The sequence below is a fragment of the Spermophilus citellus genome (assembly GCF_964194105.1).
Source record: "Spermophilus citellus genome assembly, chromosome: 1".
Classification (NCBI taxonomy): domain Eukaryota; kingdom Metazoa; phylum Chordata; class Mammalia; order Rodentia; family Sciuridae; genus Spermophilus; species Spermophilus citellus.
Genome location: NC_138182.1, coordinates 15,467,566 through 15,491,529, shown reverse-complemented (window position 1 = coordinate 15,491,529; position 23,964 = coordinate 15,467,566). Strand labels below are relative to the sequence as shown.

General features: G+C 48.0%; 1 protein-coding gene across 2 annotated transcripts in view; it reads right to left on the bottom strand.

Annotated features, from left to right (window-relative positions):
* Positions 1 to 23,223, bottom strand: part of ABCC4 (ATP binding cassette subfamily C member 4 (PEL blood group)) — a 226,338-nt gene extending 203,115 nt beyond the window's left edge. Inside the window, exon 1 of one of the 2 annotated variants that reach the window (XM_081281510.1) lies at positions 22,880 to 23,223. In XM_081281510.1, coding sequence (XP_081137636.1) covers positions 22,880 to 22,953 — 74 coding nt within the window. In that variant the 5' untranslated portion in view covers positions 22,954 to 23,223. The remainder of the gene's footprint in view (positions 1 to 22,879) is intronic. The other variant, XM_081281509.1, reaches the window with a different exon arrangement.
* Between the last annotated feature and the right edge of the window lie 741 nt (positions 23,224 to 23,964).

The window sequence follows — 23,964 nt, the reverse complement described above, 5'->3', positions numbered from 1 at the left end:
GCCAGGGTGCACAGTGGGCATTTCCTCGTGGGCTCTGTCCTTTCTTCCTTACTCTCTGCAAAGCCATCCAAGTCAGTGAAGAGGGGTTGGGAGGTCAAAGCAAAGGGACTGGAGAAACAGGGTGGGGGGCTGGGAATGTGGCTCAGGCGGTAGCACGCTTGCCTGGCATGCGTGCGGCCCGGGTTCGATCCTCAGCACCACATACCAACAACGATGTTGTGTCTGCCGAGAAGTAAAAAATAAATATTAAAAAATTCTCTCTCTCTCTCCTCTCTCACTCTCTCTTTAAAAAAAAAAGAAAGAAAGAAACAGGGTGGGAAGTGGGAGAGAAGGAGCTTGTGCAATAAAGAATTTGGCTGGATTTTGTTCCTCTTAAGTTTTTGGAATTTCCCAAGTCACAGGAATGGGACCTGACAGTTTATGCTAACAAGGTGACTCACAGCGGCCCCCGAGAGTTAATGTTAACAGTGACTAAGGATGGGGGCTGCCCCAGAAAGACCAACCCTGTGTTGAGAGGTGTGGGCATTCGGCCAAGTGCTATGGGCCCTACCTCCAGGGTGCTAGAGACTGAGTTTGAGTCCATGGACTATGTGCCCATCAGTCATGCCTACAGAAGGTAACCCCGATGAGCTTTCTTAGTTGACAATACTGTGAATACTGTGGCACACTGATGTGCCAGTCAAGTGACATGTCCCAACACCACAGGATGAGACAAGGAAGACTCTCCCAGCCCTCGCCCTGTGTTACTCTCCCTTTGACTGGTTCAAACTGGCGTTTGTTCGCTATAGTAAAACTTTAATTCTAACTACAGCACTTTCCTGAGTCCTGTCATTCTTATTGAACCTAAGGGGTCACAGGAAGCCCCAAATTTATAACCAGTTGGTCAGAAGTAAGGATGGCCTGGGGACCCCTGACCCTGTACCTGGTGTCTGAAGGGAGGGCAGGCACAAGGTAGAAGGAGCCCTTCCCTGCAAAGTTCAGACCCACTCGGGGGGAGCTGGCATCTGAAGTCACCGCGAGCAGGGGCTCACATCTCAGGACACCCACTTCCTTAACTTCTGCTAGCCAAAAGGTCAGCTCCTTCAACTTCCTCTGTCTGACCACCCTGTTTCCCAGTATCTCCTTGTCCCCACCTCAGCTAACACAGGACTGCAGCCCTCTACCTGGCACCTACCTCCCCATCACTGTCCCCATGCGTATTTCTACTGCAGGCACTGAAATCTAAAGACTAAAGATACTGGGAAAGCTCCCTCCTCTCACCCTACTCTGAGGATCAAAGTTCTCAAATTTCAATCTGCAAGGAAACCACCTGAGAAGCTCATGAAACATAACCCAGATGCCACCTGTGAGGGCTGACTCCACAGACCTAGCGTGGAGGCTGAGGACATGGAGGGCCATGCCTCACACTGAGGCTGGCTGGTAAATGACAACCCAATCAAAATGGGTCAGAGCAGGAACATACCTCAGAAACTCCAGGAGGGTCCATGAGCCCCAGAGAAAAACTCGCCTGAAAGCTCATGATCAAGTAAACTAGGCCCAAAAACCCAGGCGATGGGTCGCGCGGCCCAAGGAAACTCAGAAAGAATAGGTGAACTCTCCCTCCCTCACCCACCTGGAGAAGAAGCCCGAGAGAGAGGCTGGGAAGTGGGGATTCAGGATAGCACCTTGCAACCCAGGCTGAATGGGAACACACAGGACCCCAGCCCTGTGTCCCCTCAGGTCCACCAGTCCTAAAGTGGCTCAGGCTCCAGACAGCTATGAGAAATGAGGGCAGCAATAGGGACAAAATAAAAATGGGTTGTCAAGGACAACGGAGGGAACATGAGCCCCAATGGGCCACACAGGGCAGAGAAGGTAGGATGCAAGGAGGGTCACCCAGGAAGGAGAACTTGGACCCCCCTGGTTAAGAGGCAGATGGAGAGAGAGTGTCAATATGCTCAGGAAACCCAAATTGTGCTGGGAAACCACCAGCCTACATCTGGGGCACAGATGGTACCCAGGATACCAAACAGTGGCATTCGTATGAAGCAATGGTGCATTGTGAAAGAGGCCAAAACATGAACCCTCTCAGTATGCATACAGAGACTACTTTAGATGAAAGAGTAACAGTACCGGTGCATCAATGAAGAAGTAAAAGACATAACCCAGGATTTCTAATTCTTTTTGAGGATGGGGGAGAGGGGACATTTAGAACAAAAATCCTTTCTTTATCTGGGTGGTGGTTACCAGCGTGTTAACCTTATAATTCTTTAAGTTGCTTTTGTATGTGTGTGTGTGTGTAACCTTATAATTCTTTAAGTTGTGTGTGTGTGCGCGCGTGTGTGTATGCATGCACGCACGCACTCACGCTTGGGATTGAACCCAGGTCCTTGTGCGTGCAAGGCAAGCACTCTACCAACTAAGCTGTATCCCCAGCCCCAAGTTGCATTTGTCTGTATCACACTCTGTCTCTAACATGAAGGTTCAAAAAATGTGAAATGCGCCGGCATGATGGCACACGCATGTAATCCCAGTGACTTGGGAAGCTGAGGCAGGAGGATTACAAGTTCAAGGCCAGCCTCAGCAACTTAGTGAGGCCCTAAGCAACTTCCTGTCTCAAAACAAAAAAATAAAATAAAGCCTGGCAATGTAGCTCAGTGGCAGAATGCCAATCCCCACTACCAAAAAAAAACAAAAGGTAAAATGAGAAGATGCTCAATGTGATTTTAATGGATAATTTAACAGTTTATATATAAAATCATATAGTGACTATTCCCTGGCTTTCTTATGCAAATTACAAAACAAATGTATGGTGACTAATAAAGTGAGGTTCTGTTTCTCCTCTTGATAAAAATGAAAAGCAATGAATGTCACTCCTCAGACTTGCCATCCAGGGCAGGAAATGAGCAGGAAAGAGGCAAGACTAGATGGCCAGGGGCTGACCATTGCCCACACCCCCAGATGAATAATCAGGGTTCATCTACTGTTCTTTCTGCTTTTGTACATGCTGGTCACGTTCCATCATTGATGGAAGAGAGAAAGGATGGAGGGAGACTGGGAGAAAAATCCCCATTAGCACAGGTCTTCTGCTCTGGGTATTAGATAAGCATTGAATTTTCTCTAGGAGATCACCCAACTATTAATACTAGTGCTGTCTGTGGTTAGAAATGAAATCAGTATGTTTTTGTCCAATCAACAATGACTGTACTTCATCTTTTACTTAATATAGTGATTCAACATTAGCAAATTAGGAAAGGAAAAAGGAAATAATACTGACCACTGAACCATATATACCTGGGTGGAGCTCACCTTACCGCCTAGTTGCCCCTGCCCTGTTTACTCCTTCCCTGCAGTGTGACTCTATTTCCTCAGCTCCCTTGTAGTGAGGCAGGAAAGGATAAGACAGGTGAGCCATGACCAACCCTCTACCCTTCCCTCTTTCTCCCCTGCACAAAGCAGCAACCAAGCTCCAACCAAGCAGACAATGGGGGCCTGGCCTAGGTCCCTGCATATCAATACCCAGGAGATCTTGTTAAAATACAGATTCTGACCCACTGTGTCTAAGGTGGGGCCTGAGACTGTATTTCTCCCAAGCCCCAGGTGATAGCCATGCTGCTGGTGTATGGACCACACTTTGAGCAGCTGGTGTGCAGTCCACATTTTAAGTAGTAAGACTCTAGGCAGAGCCACCACCAGGGTTTCTCTGTTTCTGCTGCCTCAAAGATGGAGGCAAAATGATAAACAGTGGAAAATACACCCAAAATAATAATAATAATAATAATAATAATAATAATAATAATAATAATAAAAGACCCAACCAGAAAGGGCCAGCTGGCCTTTCTTTCTTGACTCATAACAAAGTTTAACTTGGGTCTATGATTAACCCCAGTGTTAAAAGTGCAGCAAGCAAATGAATCCGGAGACAGCTGCAGCCAGATCACGTTCGCGTGCAATGTGATCGGAGTTGGCCGGCTTCTATCAAAAATATATCCACCACCCTGACTCAGGCAAGGGCTGTAAACACAGATCTCCAGAGGCAATCACAGCCACAGCACGGCAACATTGGCCTAGGAACAGAGGACAAGAAGACACACGCTGGGCAGCCTTTCATGTCACATAGGCCCCCATCAGCCGAGCAGATCACACGGAGGCGGACACGGAAGTTGTTTATTCTCGGAGACCACAGCTATGATTAAGAGGTTATGAGTCTATAAAACCTGGGGAAATATTTGCAACACCTCAGCCCTCAACATCCTAGCAGTCCAGCGTCTATGTCCAAAATTATCGGGAAGCAGATGAGAACTTGCATAATCTCAAGGATACTGTGAGAAGCTCTGGGGTGCAGGGGAACCTTCTTGGTTGCTTGACTTTATGCTCATTTTCTATTTACAAAGCAGACATGGGTCCTAATAGAAAGAGTACGCTGTGTAACATAGTGTCACACGAAACTGGAAGAAGTGAGCAGGATTCCCACAGCCTCCCAGGAGGCTTTGCCAACAGCCTGGAAAACAGGTTGAACTCCATCCAAGAAGCTCCTTCTCACAAAAGAAGGCTGATTTTGTTTTTTCTCCTAATTCAAAAAGTAATTTATGTAGAACAAGGTCCACATTTACTTGGAATCTTCCCCAAACCAAACATGTTCCCTGAGCCTGCAAACCGACGGCACTTGAGTTACAATTAACTCAGGCATTTTCTTTTCCTGAGGTCTCTTTCAGCTTGTGCAAGGGGCCTGCGGCAATCCAGGAGTGAGCTCCAGGGTACAAGTCCATCTTGCCATCCTTCTGGAGCTCGGTTAGCTTGGATCAGGGGTGGACCCCTGAGCAACTCTCTCAGTCTTTGCTTTATTCTGTTCCTGGTCCCTTCTGACCAGGACTTCAGGTCCACATGAGATTCAGGTTGTATCACCTGGAGGAACAGGTCATTGATAAATACAGAAAAGTTCAAAAGAAAGGAAGCATGAGCCCTGAGATAACATTGGGTACATTTCCTTCTGCTGCATGGACAGAGTCTGAGCTAAGACTTTGAGTATGGTGGACTCTCCCGGCCTCTTCCTGCTGGCCCCAGGCTTACCCCTAACGAGGCTGTTAGGGCTCCTTTTTCTGCTGAAGCAAATTTCTCCTCTGGCTAGGCCACCAGACTGCCCTCTAGATCAGCATTTGGCAAGGTAACCCTCTGCAGGGACTCCAAACTGTCTATATTTTTTATTTTATACATAAAAATAAATGTTTTGACATCTTAAAAATCTTTCTGGCTGGGGAGAGACTGCCCAGATGGAGCTAGATAGTTCTTAGAGATAGTGAGGACCCAGCTGTGCCAGGCCTCTGACACGTACAGAGAGCAGTCACCCCTGCAAGGCCAGGCCTCCTCTCTCTGGCCTGTCCAGCCCAGGCAGCAATGATCCTCTGCCAAGTACCATGTCCAGGGACCACACAGAGAGCTCAGAGCCTGCCAGAAATTACTTAACTAACCTGCTCAACAGCCCTGCCCTGGGTGGCCCAGACTCCCATCACTACTGTCCCTGTCTCCTGATCGCCCTGAGTGAAGACATGCCATGCCTCCTGTCTCTGGACCTGTAGGGGGCCGACTTTGCTTCCCAAGCCTCTCCTGAGTCTCTGTGGCCTACACCTGGATGACAGGCACACGAAAGAACAGAACCTGAAAGAACAGAACCTCGCAGCTCTGGATGGAGCCCAGGGCCTGGCACAAGCTGGGTGAGCACTCATTACCGAGCCACATCCTCAGCCCCCAGACTTCCCTTTTAATTTCTAATATTTAAGGTCCCACGGGAACATTCTGACATAGAGGCTTCAGCCCCAGCCTTGGCTTCCCTACAATCTGAAATTATGTTTTGGCAAATGATATAAAGCACACAGAGGAAGAGGAAGGAGAATACTGTGATTTCACGATCAGAAAAAAGACTTGCTATTCAAGTAACTGAGCCTTGGTTTCCATTTAATTTGTATAATGTCACCACCCTATGGTTTTAGGAAAGGCTAGAGGGTTAAATAAATATGCACCAATTTTTTTTTGAGAGAGAGAGAGAGAGAATTTTTAATATATTTATTTTTAGTTTTCGGCGGACACAACATCTTTGTTTGTATGTGGTGCTGAGGATCGAACCCGGGCCGCAAGCATGCCAGGGAAGCGCGCTACCGCTTGAGCCACATCCCCAGCCCAATATGCACCAATTTAAGCTCACCTTTCTGGTACTTATCCATGAGCTGCTGGTAATTGAGACTGCTTAAGCTCCCTAAACGAAACACACAAGACCCTCATGGCTCTGCGGCAGAACTTAAGGTGTCATCCAAAACCACAATGCTCGCATTGGCTTAGAACACAGAATCAGTTTTCAATGAAAACCAGTCCTGCTTCTCTGTGATTACCCGTACCATCTCCTGGGCACTGGACGGAGCTCTTGGCAATGACTCCAGACCTCAAATGGATTTCTCAGCGAAGCACCAACAAGCAGAAACAACTGTCAAAATATAGGTCAGGTATATTATGCACATTACAGAGAAAGTAGGTAACAACACCTGTCCAAGGTAACAATCGATTTAAAATGTAATAACATTTCTGCCTACTATTTAGAGTTAAGGGGAAAAGCTAATTATGTGCTTTTCTAACTGGGCAATGCTATGTCAGTGGGACAGATTTTAGGAAAATTCCAGCTGAACCAATTCATTCTTTGAAGCATTAGGTCAATTATGAACTTACCAGCCCTCAGCATGAATAGCTGCATATTTAGAAAGAACAAAAACTTTCTTTGAAAAGCCTCCTGACATGGTCTATTAAAGGCTTACTTGGTAGGAAATAAATGAAGAGAGGGAAACTCCACAGCGGCTCTGAAGAGGGCACAGCTTTTGTGCTAACCTTGGTCTCCACGCTGAAGACGTGGGGGCAATGCGGTGAAGGAGAACCTTCACTCACACATGGCCCGCTGCTCCCGAGCTGGCCTGGTCTGTCCCCACAGTCCTATACCCAACCCCTGCTTTCTGAATACCAGCTCTTCCAAGCTAATCCAGTTGCCTCCATCGGGCCTTTCTACCCTCACCCCTCCGCAAAGGCCACCTGTGCCTCATCAAAAGGGGTCAGAGAGACAGAGCACTGCACACATGCAAACTCCCCAGGGTCAGGAACAGTGAGAGCAGCCCAGCCCCCAGGTGCAGAGCCAGGAGCAGAGACCATGCCACCCCTCTGCCTACCTCCAAAGAGGTCGGAACCTGATGGACTCTCCCTCCCTCATCCCCTGGAAGGAGCCCTTGGCCTTCTCACAGCATGGGACATGGATGACACCTTTCTAACAACAAGGAATCTCAATACCAGAGCTCCAGGAAACAGGAACCATAACACTCATTCACTTACTGACTCCTACAGACACTGCCTCAAAGGCACTTTCTAGGTCCTGGACCACAGACAGGGTCTTAGGGAGCTCACACTGAGAGCTGGGGGTGGGGCTGGGGATGTGACTCAAGCGGTAGCGCGCTCGCTCGCCTGGCATGCATGCGGCCAGGATTCGATCCTCAGCACCACATACCAACAAAGATGTTGTGTCCGCTGAAAAACTAAAAAATAAATATTAAAAAATTCTCTCTCTCTCTCTCCCTCTCTCACTCTCTCTTTAAAAAAAAAAAAAAGAGAGAGTTGGGGGAGAAGGGGGAAAGGGGAACACAACCACACTAAAGATGTAGGTTCAGAGTAACAGTGACAGAAAGCTCAACAGGGAGCCACTAGAGGGTGGGGGGCGAGAGAAAGAGAGAGAGAGAGAGCACTCCCCAGTGACCAAGCACAGGGTGAGCATGTTGCAAGCACAGAGAACAGCCCCCAGGAAAGCCTAAAACACTCCAGAAGAGAGTCCTACAGAAGGGAGACAGTGGGGAGCTGGGCGCTACCACAAGCATCAAGCTGGGCTACCATTATCTTCCTCCACACTGCAGGGTTAACAGTACACTTCAAGGGCGGATGAAGCAACTAGCTCACACTGGAGCAAGGACCAAGATGCCACGCTGTTCAACAGCCAGGACAGTCACCACAAAGTGGGCCCCACCTGAGCCCCAGCCTCTCCGACGTGGTTCGTGCCTCCCACATCAGGGTCCAGGAACCTGCTTCCCCAGCCTAGGCTGCTTCAGGAGATGCCAAAGATAGGAATCTCCCAGTTGTGGGGCCCAGTGCTTCTCCCAGCCCAGCCCACCAAGACAGAACCAGGCTGAAGGTCTACACCAAGGAGGTAGAGGTCTGTGTCACCACAGAGGCCCTCACCAAGGATGTCTGCAGGTGCTGGACAGCCCACCAGGTCCCCTGGCTCTAGCTAACCAGTGTGCTTACTCTGCCTCGTGTCTTGGGAACCAGCTGCTAATTTACAACCACCTTCACTGGCTGGCTCACCCCCACTCTAGGACACTCTTATGGGCCCCACAAACTGGACCCTGCACTGTCCTTGGTGCCTGTCATCATCCCCCCCAGTTCCCCTGACCCTCAGGACTGCAATCCAGATGCCTACTATCTGGCCAGGCACCACAGCAGGCGAGTCTGACCCACTCCAAGGCCAGGCCAAGGGTCACCTCAAGACAGAGCAGAGAACGGACTTCACATTCCCCTTGTAGCCATTATTCTTTCAGAAAAAGCAAAGGTTATAGGTCATTTCTAAGGCACCCACTCAAGTGTGGAGAACAAATGATTCCACTAATTGTTACTCTGGGTAAAGTTTAGCAAATATTTACATCACCCTGTCCACAGTTCAGTGCAGATGCTCCAGGGAGAGGAGGCAGGTACAAACTTCAGTTGGGTTAAGGAATAAATTACCAGCCAACCTGGGATACTCTTAGGAGAGAAAGGGATAATCATTAATAATAATGTGACAAGAGTCCCTTTAGGTCCACCTGGACCACCCGGTACAGGTGAAAAGGAGAATTTAAAAGAGAGGCTGACCACAGCTCCAGGACCTTGGATGATTAGAAATTCTATGACTCTACTTTCCAAGAAAATCAAGGGGTGGGTCTCTTTAGCCTTTTGGGAGAAGAAGGGCTGTCACACCAATCTCTTCCTTCCAAAATAATACAGGTATTTACACACAGGAACATGGCCTGGACGAAGACCCAAATACAGAGAACACAACCCTTTTCTCTACAATCTCCCAGAATGCCAAGACCCAGCACGACCTGGGTGACACTTTAGAAATTAAGATTTGGGCTGAACATCAACTGCAGATTGCTTAAACCCAGGAGAGGAAATCCATTTCTGTCTGTGGTGTACTCTGGGAGGGGCACTTCTTAGGGAACTTACGGCCCGGAAAGAGCATTTCTGGACACAGTAAAATACAGTGTCATTGTAAGCACCACGTGCTCCATGAAGCCGGTCCTGGAACACACTCGGGAACGTGACTCCCAGTCCTCTACCTGCCAAGGCTGCTCTGCGTGTGACCCTGGGCATCTGAAAATGCTGAATCAGACAGCCCAGCCCCCTCCTCTTACTCACTTTGTTGCTTTTGGCAAGAAAATTAACCCCCTCTGCACCTCGGTTTCCTTAGCTGGAGGCAGAGAGAGTGGCCGCCCATGGTAACGCAGTCCAGGGCTGCACTCTTGACTTCGGGGAAGCTGCCTCTAAGACAGGAAACCTTCGGAACTTCTGGGTGGGTCCTGCAGCGGTGAGGACTGCCGGGCTGACTTCAGGGAGAGGAAAATGTCCCAGCCCCTCTCGCTGCAGGGATTTCCATGGAAACAGGTAAATGGGGGTGATCCGCTGAGCCCAGGAAGGAAACACAGGATCAGGAGAACAAAGGGAGGCAGACGAGGCCACAAGGGAGCACTCAGGGAGGAAGTGCCGCTCAGACTTCCCACCCCACTCGCTCACCAGCTCCCCAGAACCAGAGGACCCACAGGGCCAGACTGCGGGGAGTGGCCTGTTCCTGCCCAGCTCCCCAGGACGAACCCCTGGAGGACACCCAGCCCCACTCATGAAGACACCTCCATACGCCTGCCACCGTGGTCCTCACACATTCATGGCCAAGTTCACCTCTTCTGTCCTTGAGATCTCAACAGGTGAGAAAGGAAACAGCACCTGGGCTTTTCCTGTGAGACTCTGAGGGGGGTTCCTTCCACTGACAGGGACCCCTGCTTTTCACCTGTCACCAACTTCTCAAAATAAAACTCCCCAAGAGTGGCAGCTTCTGAGACAGGAAATCAAAATGGCTTCGGGATCATCTGAAGTGTCCCAGTCAAGAGTTCAAGCTAACCAACTAAACCCTCAGGGCTACCTGTGCCACCCCCTGACGCGTCCCATCATGGCTACCACTTTCCTGCCTCACTCTGCCCTTCAGTAAAAAGGCCAGTTCCCTCTCCATGACCCTGAGCTGGCTGCTCTGTGGGATCCCTTCCGGTTGCACCATATACTTCCTGTAAAGGGACTCTCCGAAAATACGCCTCCTCTTTACAGGAAAGGGATCTGTGGAGATGAGGCAGCTTTGTGGAATTTTCCTTGAAGAGACTTCAAGGCAGCCCCTCACAGAAAGAACCAAAGTCCCTGAGAGAGGCAAGGGGATGGAGAGGAAGAGAGATCCTATTTTGGATTACTCAAAGGAGCTAGTTTTCTTTTTCTTTTTTTGTTTATTATTTGTAGAGGGACACAATACCTTTATTTTATGTATTATTTTTATGCGGTGCTGAGGATCAAACCCAGGGCCTCGCACATGCCAGGCAAGCACTCTACCACTGAGCCACAACCCCAGGCCTAATTTTGTTTAAAAATTTTAAAAAAGAAGAAGAAGAAGAAACAGCAGCAGCAGCAGTACCACATGATATTCTAAAGGGGGAAAGGAAAGATGGTTTTGGGTTTGCCCAAGAGAACAACCTCTCTTTTCTCAATTATTAACCATGGATACCCTAAGGACCTATATGGGGTTTTCCAAAAAGCAAAAGTTTGGAAATTTGCATACAGCTGGAAAGGACAAAGTTCAGAGCAAAAGCCTGAGTCATCCCACCTTCTCAGAGAGCAAAACCACTTACACTGGACAGCCTTCTGCCAGGGACGCTCCCCCACCTGGCCTTGGGGAACTCACCAACAAAAACAGTGATCTTACTTCAAGTGCAATAATTATACTTGGAACAGGGGAACTGCTTGTCCAGGCTCAGAACATGCTCTCCTCCACTGTATTAATCCATAAGATAGGATAGGCTGCACACCTGAAGATTTTTAGCAATCACACCTAAATGAGCAGGCTGAGCACAGGGTCAGAGTCCTTGGTGACCTTAGTCTCCTCAGAAAAATCACCACTATACCAAGAAGCTCTTATTCCTGACAGCCAGTGGGACCAGTGCAGCCAAGGCCTCTGCAGGGCACCGGGTTCCATTAGTCTTCTCAGGCTGCCATAAAAAAGTAAGACAGCCTGAGCGGCTTACACTCTTTCACAATCCTGATGGCTAGAAGTGCAAGGTCAAGGTGGCAACGGGGTTGTTCTCTTCGGAGGCCTCTGCCCTGGGATTAGAGATGTCTGTCTTCTCTCTGCATCTTCATATCCTCTTGCCTCTGTACGTTTGTGTCCAAATTTCCTCTTCTTACAAGAACATCAGTCGGACTGGATCAGGATCCACTCTAATTTACTCTCCATTGCCCCCTTAAAGATGCTTGTGCCTAAATACAACCCCATTCTAAAATACTAGAGGTGGGGCTTTCAACACAAGCATTTTTGAGGGCCACAATTCCACCATTACAACTCAAGTGCTGGAAAAGACAAGTCTAGCTCTGCTGGAGAACCAGGGTCTCCCTGGAGCCCATGTGAAACTTAGACACAGAAAAGACCCAGTGTGGGACGGGAGGGCTTGGGTCATCCTGAAAGCACAGTGGCCTTCTTGGTTTACTCAAGAGGAGCCTCTTCAGCTGTGGTTTATGATAGGTCCCGAAATCAGTTCAGTGGGTCTGACCATGATCGGCACTTTATTTTGTTTAATGAAATCAAATAGAAAATATCCCCTTGGGGCTGGGGCTGGGGCTGGGGCTGGGGCTGGGGCTGGGGCTGGGGCTGGGGCTGGGGCTCGGTGGCAGACCACTTGCCTAGCATGTGCAAGGCACTGGGTTTGATCCTTAGCATCACATAAAAATAAAGGGTTTTGTAGATGCTGCCCATCTACAACTACAAAAAAAATTTTTAAGAATACCAGTGTATTATAGTGACTAATTCATAAAATAAGAATTGTTTTTTGAAACTTTTGTTTCTGTTAAAATACACATACGTTAAATGTGAGAAAAAAAGAATACAGGTGTCTTGGGTCATCATATAAAATTTGTAGAACAGGATGAAAACATTTTTTTAAAAACTGGACTCCTCGCTTTCCTCCGCTACAGACAGCATGATCATTTTTTCTGCTGGGTATCTCATGCTGAAAAGCAGAAGACCGAAAAGATGAAGCCTGGAGACTCTAAATCTGCACAGCTTGGATTCAAATCCTGGTTTTGCCAGTCACTAGCTGTGTGACCTCAGGAAAGTGTCTTAACCTCTCCATAACTCAATTTATTCACTTTTAAACAGGATATGATAAAGCGGCACCTCAGAATTGTTGGGAGGATGAAATGAGTTAACATGCATAAAGCACATAGCAGGAACTGCACAGGTGTTTGCTGTTGATGATGACACCATCCATCATCCCCGAAGCTGTCCCAGGTCCCACTTTGCCAAGGGGCAGCCACTCACACTTCCAATCCCTGACCCTCACCTCCAGCCCTGGACCCTGCTAACCATGGGTGCCCCTGGCTTTGACCAAGTTTTTTAAAACAATTTTCATTGTCTAGGGATCTAACCCTCCAGACTAGAGCAGTGCGATCAACAGAACTTTCTACAATGATGGACCAACCACTCTAGACCTACAGGAAGGGAGGGAGCAAGCTGGGATTTCTTTTATCCCTGTAATTAGCATCTCTTCCACTAGAGGGAAAGCAGATGGTCCGATCACAATTAGTTGCAAGTGTCAGCAAAGTTGTCCTAGTTGTTTGCTCAAGCATGGTATCCAAGTGCCATGTGCCAGGGCCCACACAGGCACTGGGGACACACAGTGACTAGCGCACAGGCAGGACCTGAGGTGCACGGGGCAGTCACTGAGGCCCTGGCTAACCCAACCTTCCCAGCAGACACCCCCAGTGTGGCATCCAGCAGAGGCTCACAAGTACTTATGGAGCCCCTCCCCCCCCCCCCCCCCCCCGTAGGAAGGGGCCTGGGCTCACTCTCCACTCTGACCCCAGCACCTAGGACCCAGAGGTGGCATCTCGTAGCATCAGAGAGCAAGGATTCTGAGCTAGGCCACAGACCTGGCTGTGGAGCTCAGCTCTGCCACTCCCAGGCTGTGACCTTGGGAAATCACAGAACCTAGCAGGTTTGTTATGAGGATTAAATAAACTATAGTCTTTGTAAGGTACCAAAATAGTTCTCAGCCTACAGTAAGTGCTGCTCAACACTTTTAAAAAATAAAAAGCACCTGACATACAGCAGGTCCACATTCTTGGAATAATGGACTAAAAGTTGGTTGATGGGCAGGTATTCAGCAACAGGGTACTGGACAGGAGGAGCATGGGCTAAAGCAGGGGAACAGCAGGCAATGGATGCAGCAGGGAAGGAACAGCTCACTGAGTGCCCGGGGAATGCGGGTAATTGTGAAGGAAGAAAGCCTAGCTGGGCCCATGCCAAGAGAGCATCAAACACCAAACAAGACACCGTGGTAGCTCCGGAGCACAAACCTGGGCTCTGCAGAGAAGAAGCCCGCAGTGTGTGGAGCTGGAATCAGGAATCCCTGAGGCCTCTCTAGTCAAGACATTGCATGGACCAAACTCCCTGTCACCGACCAGACACTTCCCCACATTCAGACTACTACAAAGCGCAAACCTGGTAACCAGGTGAGGCAGTGCCATTCCTGGAAAAGGGGATGCCAGCCAGCAGAGCTGAGTGGGGCCGTTTCCACCATGTTGCTCATCTGTGGAACTACTTTCCAGAAGCTTTTTTTTTTTAATAGCTCTAGACAGGCAACATACCTTTATTTTATTTGTTCATCTTTATGTGGTGCCGAGGATCGAACCCAGGGCCTCACGTGTGCTAGGCAAGCGCTCTGCCACTGAGCTACAGCCTCAGGCTTCCAGAAGCTTTCTTTAAGGATGGAGCAACACCTACTTATAATTTTCAATATATTTCCACAGAGAGTGATCCAGGTCTGGGCATGAATTAAAGTCCCCTCTGCTGCACTTTTTTAAAAGACAGCTTCATTTCTAGTGGGCAGTCAACAAACGGGTCACTCACCACAGATGGATATTACACGCTGCACTACTTCCATATTATTTCCCTGCCGACTTGCCCTGCTTGACTGGAGAGAGGCAAGAAAAATAAGTAAAGAAACTTTATTGTGTCGTCCTTAACTTTTTTTTTTAAGAGAGAAAGAGAGAGGAGAGAGAGAGAATTTTTTTAATATTTATTTTTTAGTTCTCGGCGGACACAACATCTTTGTTGGTATGTGGTGCTGAGGATCGAACCCGGGCCGCACGCATCCCAGGCGAGCGCGCTACCGCTTGAGCCACATCCCCAGCCCTATCGTATCGTCCTTAAAATATAATCTTGAAAGGGCTGAGGCTGTAGCTCAGTGGTAGAGAGCTTGCCTAGCAAGTATGAGGCCCTGGGTTCGATCCTCAGCACCACATAAAGATAAATAAGTAAAGGTACTGTGTCCATCTACAACTAAAAAAAAATATTAAAAAAAAAAAAAAAGAATACATTACCTGGGGTTGGGAGTATCACTGATAGAGCACAAGCTTTTGCACGCATGAGATCCTGGGCTTGATCCCCAGTGTTACACAGACAGACAGACACACACACACACACACACACACACACACACACAGAATGCCTTATCTACTTTACAGTGAACAAACTATGGTGCTTAATGAACACTCAGAATTCACATAAGTGCCACCTTTGGGTTCTGCAATACTGAGACCCCTTTAAGCCCAGGCTACCATGTTAAGCCATTGTGGTCACCCATATGCTCTAGAACAGGTCAAACACCTGTCGAGCTGTTGAGGGATCATTCCAACAGGTGACAGGAACAGAGTAATCAATTATGTCCAGTACATATCTCATTCACATCCTGACAAATAAGATACACCAGTAAAGATCTGCAGATAAATCTGATTTATTATATGAGTAATCTTACCCTCACAAGTGTGAAATTCCTATTCTATTCACCTTGTGAGCTCAATCAATATCTGGTGCAGGGTGAAGAAATAAACACAGGGACAAGGAAGCCAAACTCTTATGTTCTGGAATTTGATGGACCTGACTCTATTCACAGCTCCTTCCTACCTGGCCCACCCTCTGCATGTTACCTGACTCTCTAGCCTCAATTTCTTTCACCTATAACATGAGGACAGAGTCAACTTCAACAAGAGGTGACTATAAAGATCAAAGGATTCAATATCTCTAAGATCCCTGGCAAACAACCAACCCCCCTTGCCCCACTGCCACCTGCTGGGCACCCACATGGATGACCATGTTCCATTGTGATCATGGTTTTCATGGTTTGAGATCAACAAGAAAGAAACCTAAAATGAGTTAGGGATGAGGGCAGTTGGGAACCCTCATCCAGAAAAATGGAAATACATACTGAAATGTTTTTGACCTTTGGGAAGCTGCTAAGTCAGTCCGGGGTTATCAGTGTCCATCAAAACCTCCAAGGAAAACTTTTAAAAATACCGATGCTGACAGGCACTGCGCACACACCTGTAACCCCAGCAACTCAGGAGGCTGAGGCAAGAGGATTGCAAACCCTGAATATTTACTACCTAGCTTTTTCCAGAAAATGTTTGCTGACCCGTGTTCTGGACATCTGATAGAGCAGTGGACAAAACAGATAACAGACCCTATAAATAAAAGAGCATGGCCGAGAAATGTTATTTATAAAAACAGGCAGTAGGCTGGATTGGACTGCAGGTCTGGTCTGCCAAGCTTTGGTTAGAACATTATCTAGAACACAGCCAGCCTTCAAGATAGCCAGGTGCAGCAACACACGCCTGTAATCTAAGCAGCTTGGGAGGCTGAGGCAGGAGGACTGTAACTTCAAGGGCAACCTCAGCAATTTAGAAAGACTCTCTTAAAATAAAAAGGGCTGGGGATGTAGCTCAGTGATAAAGCACTCCTGGGTTCAATCCCTTGTAACCACCCCCCCCAAAAAAAAAACTGTATAAACATTGAAGAAGTTAGGTAAAACACTAACTACCCTTGGTCAGATCATAGGTAGAATATGTCACATTAACATAAAGATATTACTAAACTGCAGATCATTTGGTTTAACCATATGGATGAGGGTATGGAAACCCTGCCATCCAAGGGCAGCATGGGAACTGGAAACACTGTTCTTCAAGACAAGGTTTAATGAGGACATGAGAGCTGCCAGAATACCAGAAAGGCCAGCATGTGAAGGAAGGTAAATCAAATTGACTTAAGTGTAGACAACAGACAAAGGAGTAAAACAGCATAGAAACTACCCAGAAAGAAAACCATGGCTCGCACACTCTAATTCTGGCATCCTGATCTGGGGCCTTGAGAGTCCAACAAGTAATTTCCCCACTGCCCAGTCCTCAAAGGATTCCTATACTGAGTGTGGCCTGGAAGAAGAGCTCTCCCTTTGATCTGGTACAGGTTAAGTATCCCTTATCAAAAATGCATGGGGATCGCTTCTCGGCCTTTTGGCTAAGATCAAGTGTAAAAATGCATGGGGCCAGATTACTGCAGATTTCAGTTCTTTGGATTTTGGAATTTTACATAAGCTTGATGGGTGAACAACCCTGTCATGGTTTGGATATGAGGAGTCTCCCAAAAGCTCCTAGGTTAATGCAGAGGTGAAATGATTGGACTGTGGTGCCCAACCTCTCTGGACCTCCCCATCCTCACTGAGAAGCATGATATCCTGTCACATTGAGAACTAAACTGCATGAGAGTTATATGCTAAACTGAGTCAAGTTCAGAGACTTCAGGCAGCATTCTACAGGCATTCGTGATCCAGAGCATTACTAGCAAAATGAATCCATCTGATCCATGCCTCTCAATGTGTGGCCTGAGGATGTTAGGTGAATTAACTATTAAAATGCAGATTCCCAGGACAGACTTAACAGAATCATAATATACCTGGGGGGCGGGGTAGGAGAGCCTGGCATCTGCCTTTTTTTGGGGGGAGGGGGGTGTCAGGGATTGAACCCAGGGGTCCTTTACTTCTGAGCCACATTCCCAGACCTTTTTTATATTTTATTTTGAGATAGTCTTGCTAAGTTGCTTAGGGCCTCGATAAGTTGTTGAGGCTGTTTAACTTGAACTTGTGGTCCTCCTGCTTCAACCTCCAGAGTCACTGGGATTATACACGTGCATCACCACACCAGGCTCCCTGCAGCTGCATATTTAACAGCAGCTGGAAAACACTGCTGAAACAGATAAGTGCAACCTTTAACATCTAGAGAAAATCCCATGCTAACCCTCTGCTGACTTTCATTTTCAGTTATCTTTAGGAATACTCATAATAAAAAGATAACAAAAGGACTAATCTTTAATGGATGGAAAACTTATCTTCCTCCTCTGGAGGGCAGGAACCTTTTCTCTCCTCAAAAACATGGCCCTCTTTGGGACTATTATAAATAAGGAAATAACTGCTAATTATGAAAGGCTGACCAAGGCTAGAACCAGGCTTCAGGCATCCACCAGCCCCCAGAACTTCCTGGGCTCTCCTGAGTCCTTAACTGACAGGTTGAGAGGCATTAACCATCCTCTCCCAGAAGATTCACTCACACACAGCCACCCTGAATTGTCAGGGTCAAGGTCAATGACAGGACTGAGTGAGTTCAATTTCAAATCCTAGACTTCCTCCCAATGCTCTGGGCTTTCACCTCTTCACCAGTCACACACACTGACTCAAAGAAATGCCTGCAGGGGCTCACAACTCATAGAGGAAAGGCAAGGAGGCAGCTCCTAGTGATGGTGACCCATGGGGTTCCTTGGCCCCATGGAAAAGCTGTAAGGATGACTTAGGATGAAGCTCACCACGTCCCTGGTACCCAGGCTCCACAACCCAGCAACAGCAGAGCACTGGACCAGGAAGTACACCTCAAGGAGGCAGGACAATCAACATAATCAGGGCCTCAAGGGGACTCAGAAAAACAAACTATCCACCTGACACATTGCAAGGGACACTAGTTGACACCTCTCATGCAGGGCTACCAGGACAAAGGAAAAGGAAAGAAAAATAAAGGAGATTCAATTTCTAAAATATGTTACACTATAAAGAATTAGCAGCAGGGCTGGGGATGTGGCTCAAGCGGTAGCGTGCTCGCCTGGCATGCGTGCGGCCCGGGTTCGATCCTCAGCACCACATACCAACAAAGATGTTGTGTCCGCCGAGAACTAAAAATAAATATTAAAAATTCTCTCTCTCTCTCTCTCTCTCTCTCTCTCTCTCTCTCTCTCTCCTCTCTCACTCTCTCTTTAATAAAAAAAAAATTTTTAAAAAAAAGAATTAGCAGCAAATTTTAATATACCTTTGGGGGTGTACCCTGTCTTGTTTGAGGCTATAATTATTATATAAAATTGCCAAAAGTCAAACCATGCTTAAGGGAGAAGAAAAGAAATCAGGTCAAAGAGCCCTGGAAAGCTAACTCAGCCTCCGTCTACAATATTTGGACTTCTGACTATTAATGAAGAATAATAAGAAAGAGATGCATGTAGGAGATATTCCAAAAATGGTACTAAATATTAAAATTCCACTTCTATGCACTAACTGAGGGCCTCAGGACGCCAAGCTCTCGAAGCCATTTACATTTCTACCCTTATGTCATCAGCTTTCTCTAAGATGAGTCTCCAGAGAGTCTATATTGTCACCAGTGGCAATTTCTACAACAGTCCGGGCTTTGCAAGACGACATCTCACCAACTCAGACAAAGCCAGCAACGCAGAGCAAGGACTTAACCATTCTCTGCAGACCAAATGCATCTGGCTCTAGGATCCACTCAATAACCCCCTTTAGGGAAAAGCTTCACTATTAACCTTCCACCTGCTGCTAACCCAAGACCTCCTCACCAGAGGCCAGGCAGAGGAGACAGAGCACACCCAAGAGGCTTGCTGCACAGCAGGGAGTGGGACGATTCCTGGGAGTCTCAAGGGCTTGGACTATCAATCTCATGCTCAGCTGGACATGGTTCAAAAATCATACCACCTGTTTTCAGTTACAGAGGAGAAAAAAATTCAACAGTGATGAGAAAATGTGCCATTTTAGAAAAAAATGGGCCTACCTTATATCAAATACAAAAACAAATTCTAACTGCCTTCATTTTTTTTTTAGGGATGCAATAAGAAAACAGCTAACAGAAAATGCATAGAGATACAGGTGATCCTGGAAACTTAATCAGATATATTAATAGGGCTGGGCGTGTAGCTCAGTAGTAGGATGCATGTTTAGCCCACCCAAGGCGTTCACCTCAAAGCCCCAATGTGTGTGTGCGCGCGCACACACACAAATTGTGTTGAGAGCCACAGTTTAGTGGGAATGACGCCTGGCATTTTGCTAGAGGGAACGGTTGAAAGGTGACCCTGCTCCCCTGCTCCGGATTAGGGCGGCACTGGGATTAGGGCGGATCCTGCTGCCTCAGGCACCAGCTACTCTGGAGTTCCCTTTGGAGTTCCTGTTGAGTTCTCACGGGGTTCTGGGAAAATTGGCAAGCGGAGCCCAGTGGAGGGAGTGTGTTCCCAGGAAGTGTGTGTAGAGTGCTGGTGTGAGTTCGGGAATAAAGAGTTGCTTTTTGAACTACAAGGCTTTGTGGCGGCTCGGTTATTTTGTGCCCAGCCAGACTGTGGCAAAATTGCACCAAAATATGGGCATAAATAAATATGTGCAATCATTAGAAATAAATGACGTTCAACAATAATGAAATACTGAACAAATTTTAGTCATTATCATGTGTACAATATTTAGTACTATGAATGATAACCATCAAAAATTAAGAAGAAATCAAGGGCTGGGGATGTGGCTCAAGCGGTAGCGCGGTCACCTGGCATGCGTTCGGCCCGGGTTCAACAAAGATGTGTCCGCTAAAATAAATATTAAAAAACTAAAAATAAATATTAAAAATTCTCTCTCTCAAAAAAAAAAAAAAAAGAAATCAAGATTCAAAACTATTTACAGTTTTATAAAAAGCACGAGTGTATGAGTATGTGTGCTGATGTGTGAAGATGTTTAGGGCAAAAAAAAAAGTTTAGGGCGAAGACCAACTGAAACAGCTGCTGTACCCAGATGACAGAAATCATCCTTATTCCTTTCCTGTTTCAAGTTTTAAATTTCTTGCAGAAATAGAAAACAAAATATTGTTTTCAAAAATCCACAACCATTATTAATAGCCATAATGTATGGCCCAAATCCAAACTGCATTATGAATACACCAAAATTCCAGTGGCACATTTTGTATTAAAGTCAGTAAGCTAGTTACTGGCATCATTTGGGTAGGCAGCTACAAGTTCAGAAAGCAGATGAAATTTGAGAAGAAAACCAAACACCCAATAAGAAGATAAAGAATCAGTTTTTCTCTAAGGTGGGCATTGTCTCCAGGAGGCTGCAAGGTGGGATACACAAGGATAGCACTAAGTGGCCTCAGACTTTACAATTTCTCAAACTACAGAAGGTAAGTAAATATAGGATGGTCACCAGTTGACTCTCCAGTCACAACCGTTTTAAAAGTAAAACACTGGAACAGCAAGGTCCACAGAAGTAGGTTAAAGCTGTGAGCCAACCTTAACCTTAAATTAGTCCCACCTGGAATACACACACACACACACACACACACACACACACACACACACAGAGTTTCTGGTTTTACTGAACCAGTCTGGAATAGATGCTAGAGACTTTGTATCTCTAACAAGGTCCCAGCTGATGCTAATGCTGAGAACCTTCCCAAAAGATGTTTCATGGTCATCATCTCCAAAAAATAGGAATGTTAGCCAGGCAGAAGACTGAGGCAGGAAGATTGCAAGTTCAAAGTCAGCCTCAGCAACTCAGTGAGGCCCTAACTAACTGAAGGAAACCCTGTCTCAAAATAAAAAAATAAAAAGAGCTAGGAATGTGGTTCAGTGGGTAAGGACTTATGGGTTACATCACTGGTACCCCCACCCCACCCCCAAAAAAACAGGAATGTTAAGAACTTCCCCTGAGAAACTCCAGCCCCCTCAGTGCACTCAGGAGCAAACTCCCCAATGAAGCCACTCAGTACAGCAGTTAGGACTATCCAGGTGGGGACTGTGTTCCAAACCTTAGTAGCCATGTGATCCTAGGCAACTTAACCAAAATATCTCAGCTTGAGTTCAAATGTAAATAGAGATAATGGTTTCTTCCCCTCCAAAAGGGAAACAAAAATGGTGCCCACCCAGTCATCAACTCGTTACCTTCCCATTTCCCTGAATCTATCTACATTTTTTTTTAAATGACAGGATGTCACTTTGTTGCCCACACTGGTCTCAAACTTCTGGGTTCAAGTTATCCTCCTGCCTCAGTGTCCCAAGTAGCTGGACTACAGAGATTCACCATCAGGCCTGGCTTTCCCTGTGCCTACATTCTGAAAACCCACAAATGGAATGTGAATGGAGAGTTCTGGGACCTGCCTGAAGGAGAACAGTTTGCCTACTTTGAGTTATGTTTTATGTTAACCACACCCATATTCCTTCCTCCACCACACCCCTCTTTCTCCCTAAAAGCCTCCAATCTGCCAAGAGCAGGTCCTTAAACCTCTGAATACACCACAATTAAAACAAGAATAGATGACTAGTTTTCTTGGGATTCCCTAGGTTTTCCATTAAAAAGGAAATATCAGAATATGTGGGAAAGATGAAAGAACAGAGGTCAAGAAACAAAAGCTATTCTAATCAACCAAGTGTGATTAAATCCCAAAGGCTCTGGTCCACAGTAGTAACCAGGCTGCTAGATGCAAATCTTTAGTTAATAGGCCCCTTTATCTAAGATCTTTATCACCTATTTCCTCCAGCAAGCCGGGTAAGGTTGGGGACCTCCCAGCCCTGGACCACCAGGGTTTTAAGAGTTTGCATCAAGCCCATAGATCACCTCTCCCAAGACTAGACAGCCCACACCCAGAGTAGTCCTCAAAGACAGAAATGACGATTCCACCAAAAAGGGAAAGGGTCTGGTCAAAGACATACTCCAGAGTGGCTATGAGTGTCCCCGCCAAAAGCAAAACGTGGAGGCAGTTTCTGTTCAAGTATAATGTCCCCATTCATCCATTTAAAATAGTAATAGCCTTATTTTACATGAAACCTGTCATAACTAGGTACCACGACACAACACACCGACAGAAAGCCAGGGTCATAGAGACCAGGGATTCAGACACTCAGTCACAGACACTCGGGCACACACAGGCGGAGCAGGTGCAGCAGGAATGAGTCGTGCAGTAGGGAGAATCAGAGGGGTAGGGGACACCATTGGGAGATGGCACTAGTGGTTCCGGGACGTTAATCAGGCTGCGAAAAGGGCAGCTCTTACAGCTGCTTATTTAAACTGGAAAAAAAAATGTGCATTTTAATGCGGAAGAGCGGCGAATCCCCGGCGGTAGGTGGGCGTGGGGGGGCCCGGGGGTCCCAGGGATGCTTCCACTGGGCAAGATTCCGCCTCCGGGCAGACTCGTTCCCCGCCTCCGCACCTCCCGCTGGGCATCGTCCGCTGTAGGGACCTCCACCTGCGCCCGCCACCAGGTCCCCGCGTCCCCCTCCACCATCTCCCCGAGTCCCCCTCCCCGGCGCACACGCCGCGCACCGGCCGCGCACAGGAACGCGCCCGCTCCCGGGAACGGCGACGCGGCATCGGGCGCGAGCCGGGCGGCGGCGGAGGGAGATACTCACCAAAAGAACACGCGCGAGCAGAGGTTGGCGTCCTGCAGCGGGTTGGGCTTCACCTCCGGGTGCACGGGCAGCATCTTGCCTCCGGGCTGGGGCGCGCGGATCGGGCGGCGGTGGCTCGCGAGCTCCTGCTCCTGGGATGCTGCAGCTCGGGCAGTCGCGCCGGTCCGCTCGGCGGGAGCCAGACAATCAGCCGCTTCCGGGAACCGGACGCCGGCGGCACGCCCCGTCCCCGCCTCCCGGGCCGCCTCGGGGAGCCCGCTACGCGCCGCCGCCGCCGCCGCAGCCGCTGCCGAGAGCCCAGAAGCGGCGAGCCCAGCGCGAGAGCACCCAAGGGCCCTGAGGCCGTCCGCTCAGGGAGCCGAGGGCCGTGCACAGGTGCCGGGTGAGGGCCGCGGAGGCGCCTGTACAGAGGGGCCACGCGGGCCACGCAGCACAGCACCCGGCGCGGAGGCACCCACGTGCTGGAACCAGGACCCGGCAGCAGACTTTACAGAAGTTCGAGATCAGCGCCAAGGAACCGACCCTGAAGGTGGCGAGGGCGGTGCTGAATCCGCCCGCCCCTCCTGCTCAGAACCGCCCCCTCGGCTGAGGGTTTCCGAAGACCTGGAGAAAGCTGCTGGGCGGCTTCGGCAGCCCGCCCCCTGGCGCGTTGCCCTCCTCTGGACCAAACCGGGCGCCTTGGGAGGTTCTCCAACCTGCGGGCCAAGCATTTGACCTTGGACCGCAGCAGGGTTTAGTGTAGATTATCTTTGTAGAGCAGCGAGACCGAAAGACAGGCGGGTAACGTGAGATTAGAATTTAAATGGTTTGGGAAGATAAATGAATGCTGTCACTGGGAGGGCTTTTGGCACCCTGAGCTTTGGAACCTCTGAGCTTTTCGCTGCCCGCCTAGGTTGGAGGAAGGAGATATTCGGAGAGACACTCCTGCTGTATGATCTTTTTATTGGCGCCCTGAAAGCCTAGCAGAATAACGGTGGCAAAAATGACAAAGGATACAGATTACATACATTTCTCGGTGTCTTACCTCACTTTTGACCGTGCCTTGTTCAATAAGGTTATCTTTATTTTTCAGAAGAAACATTCAA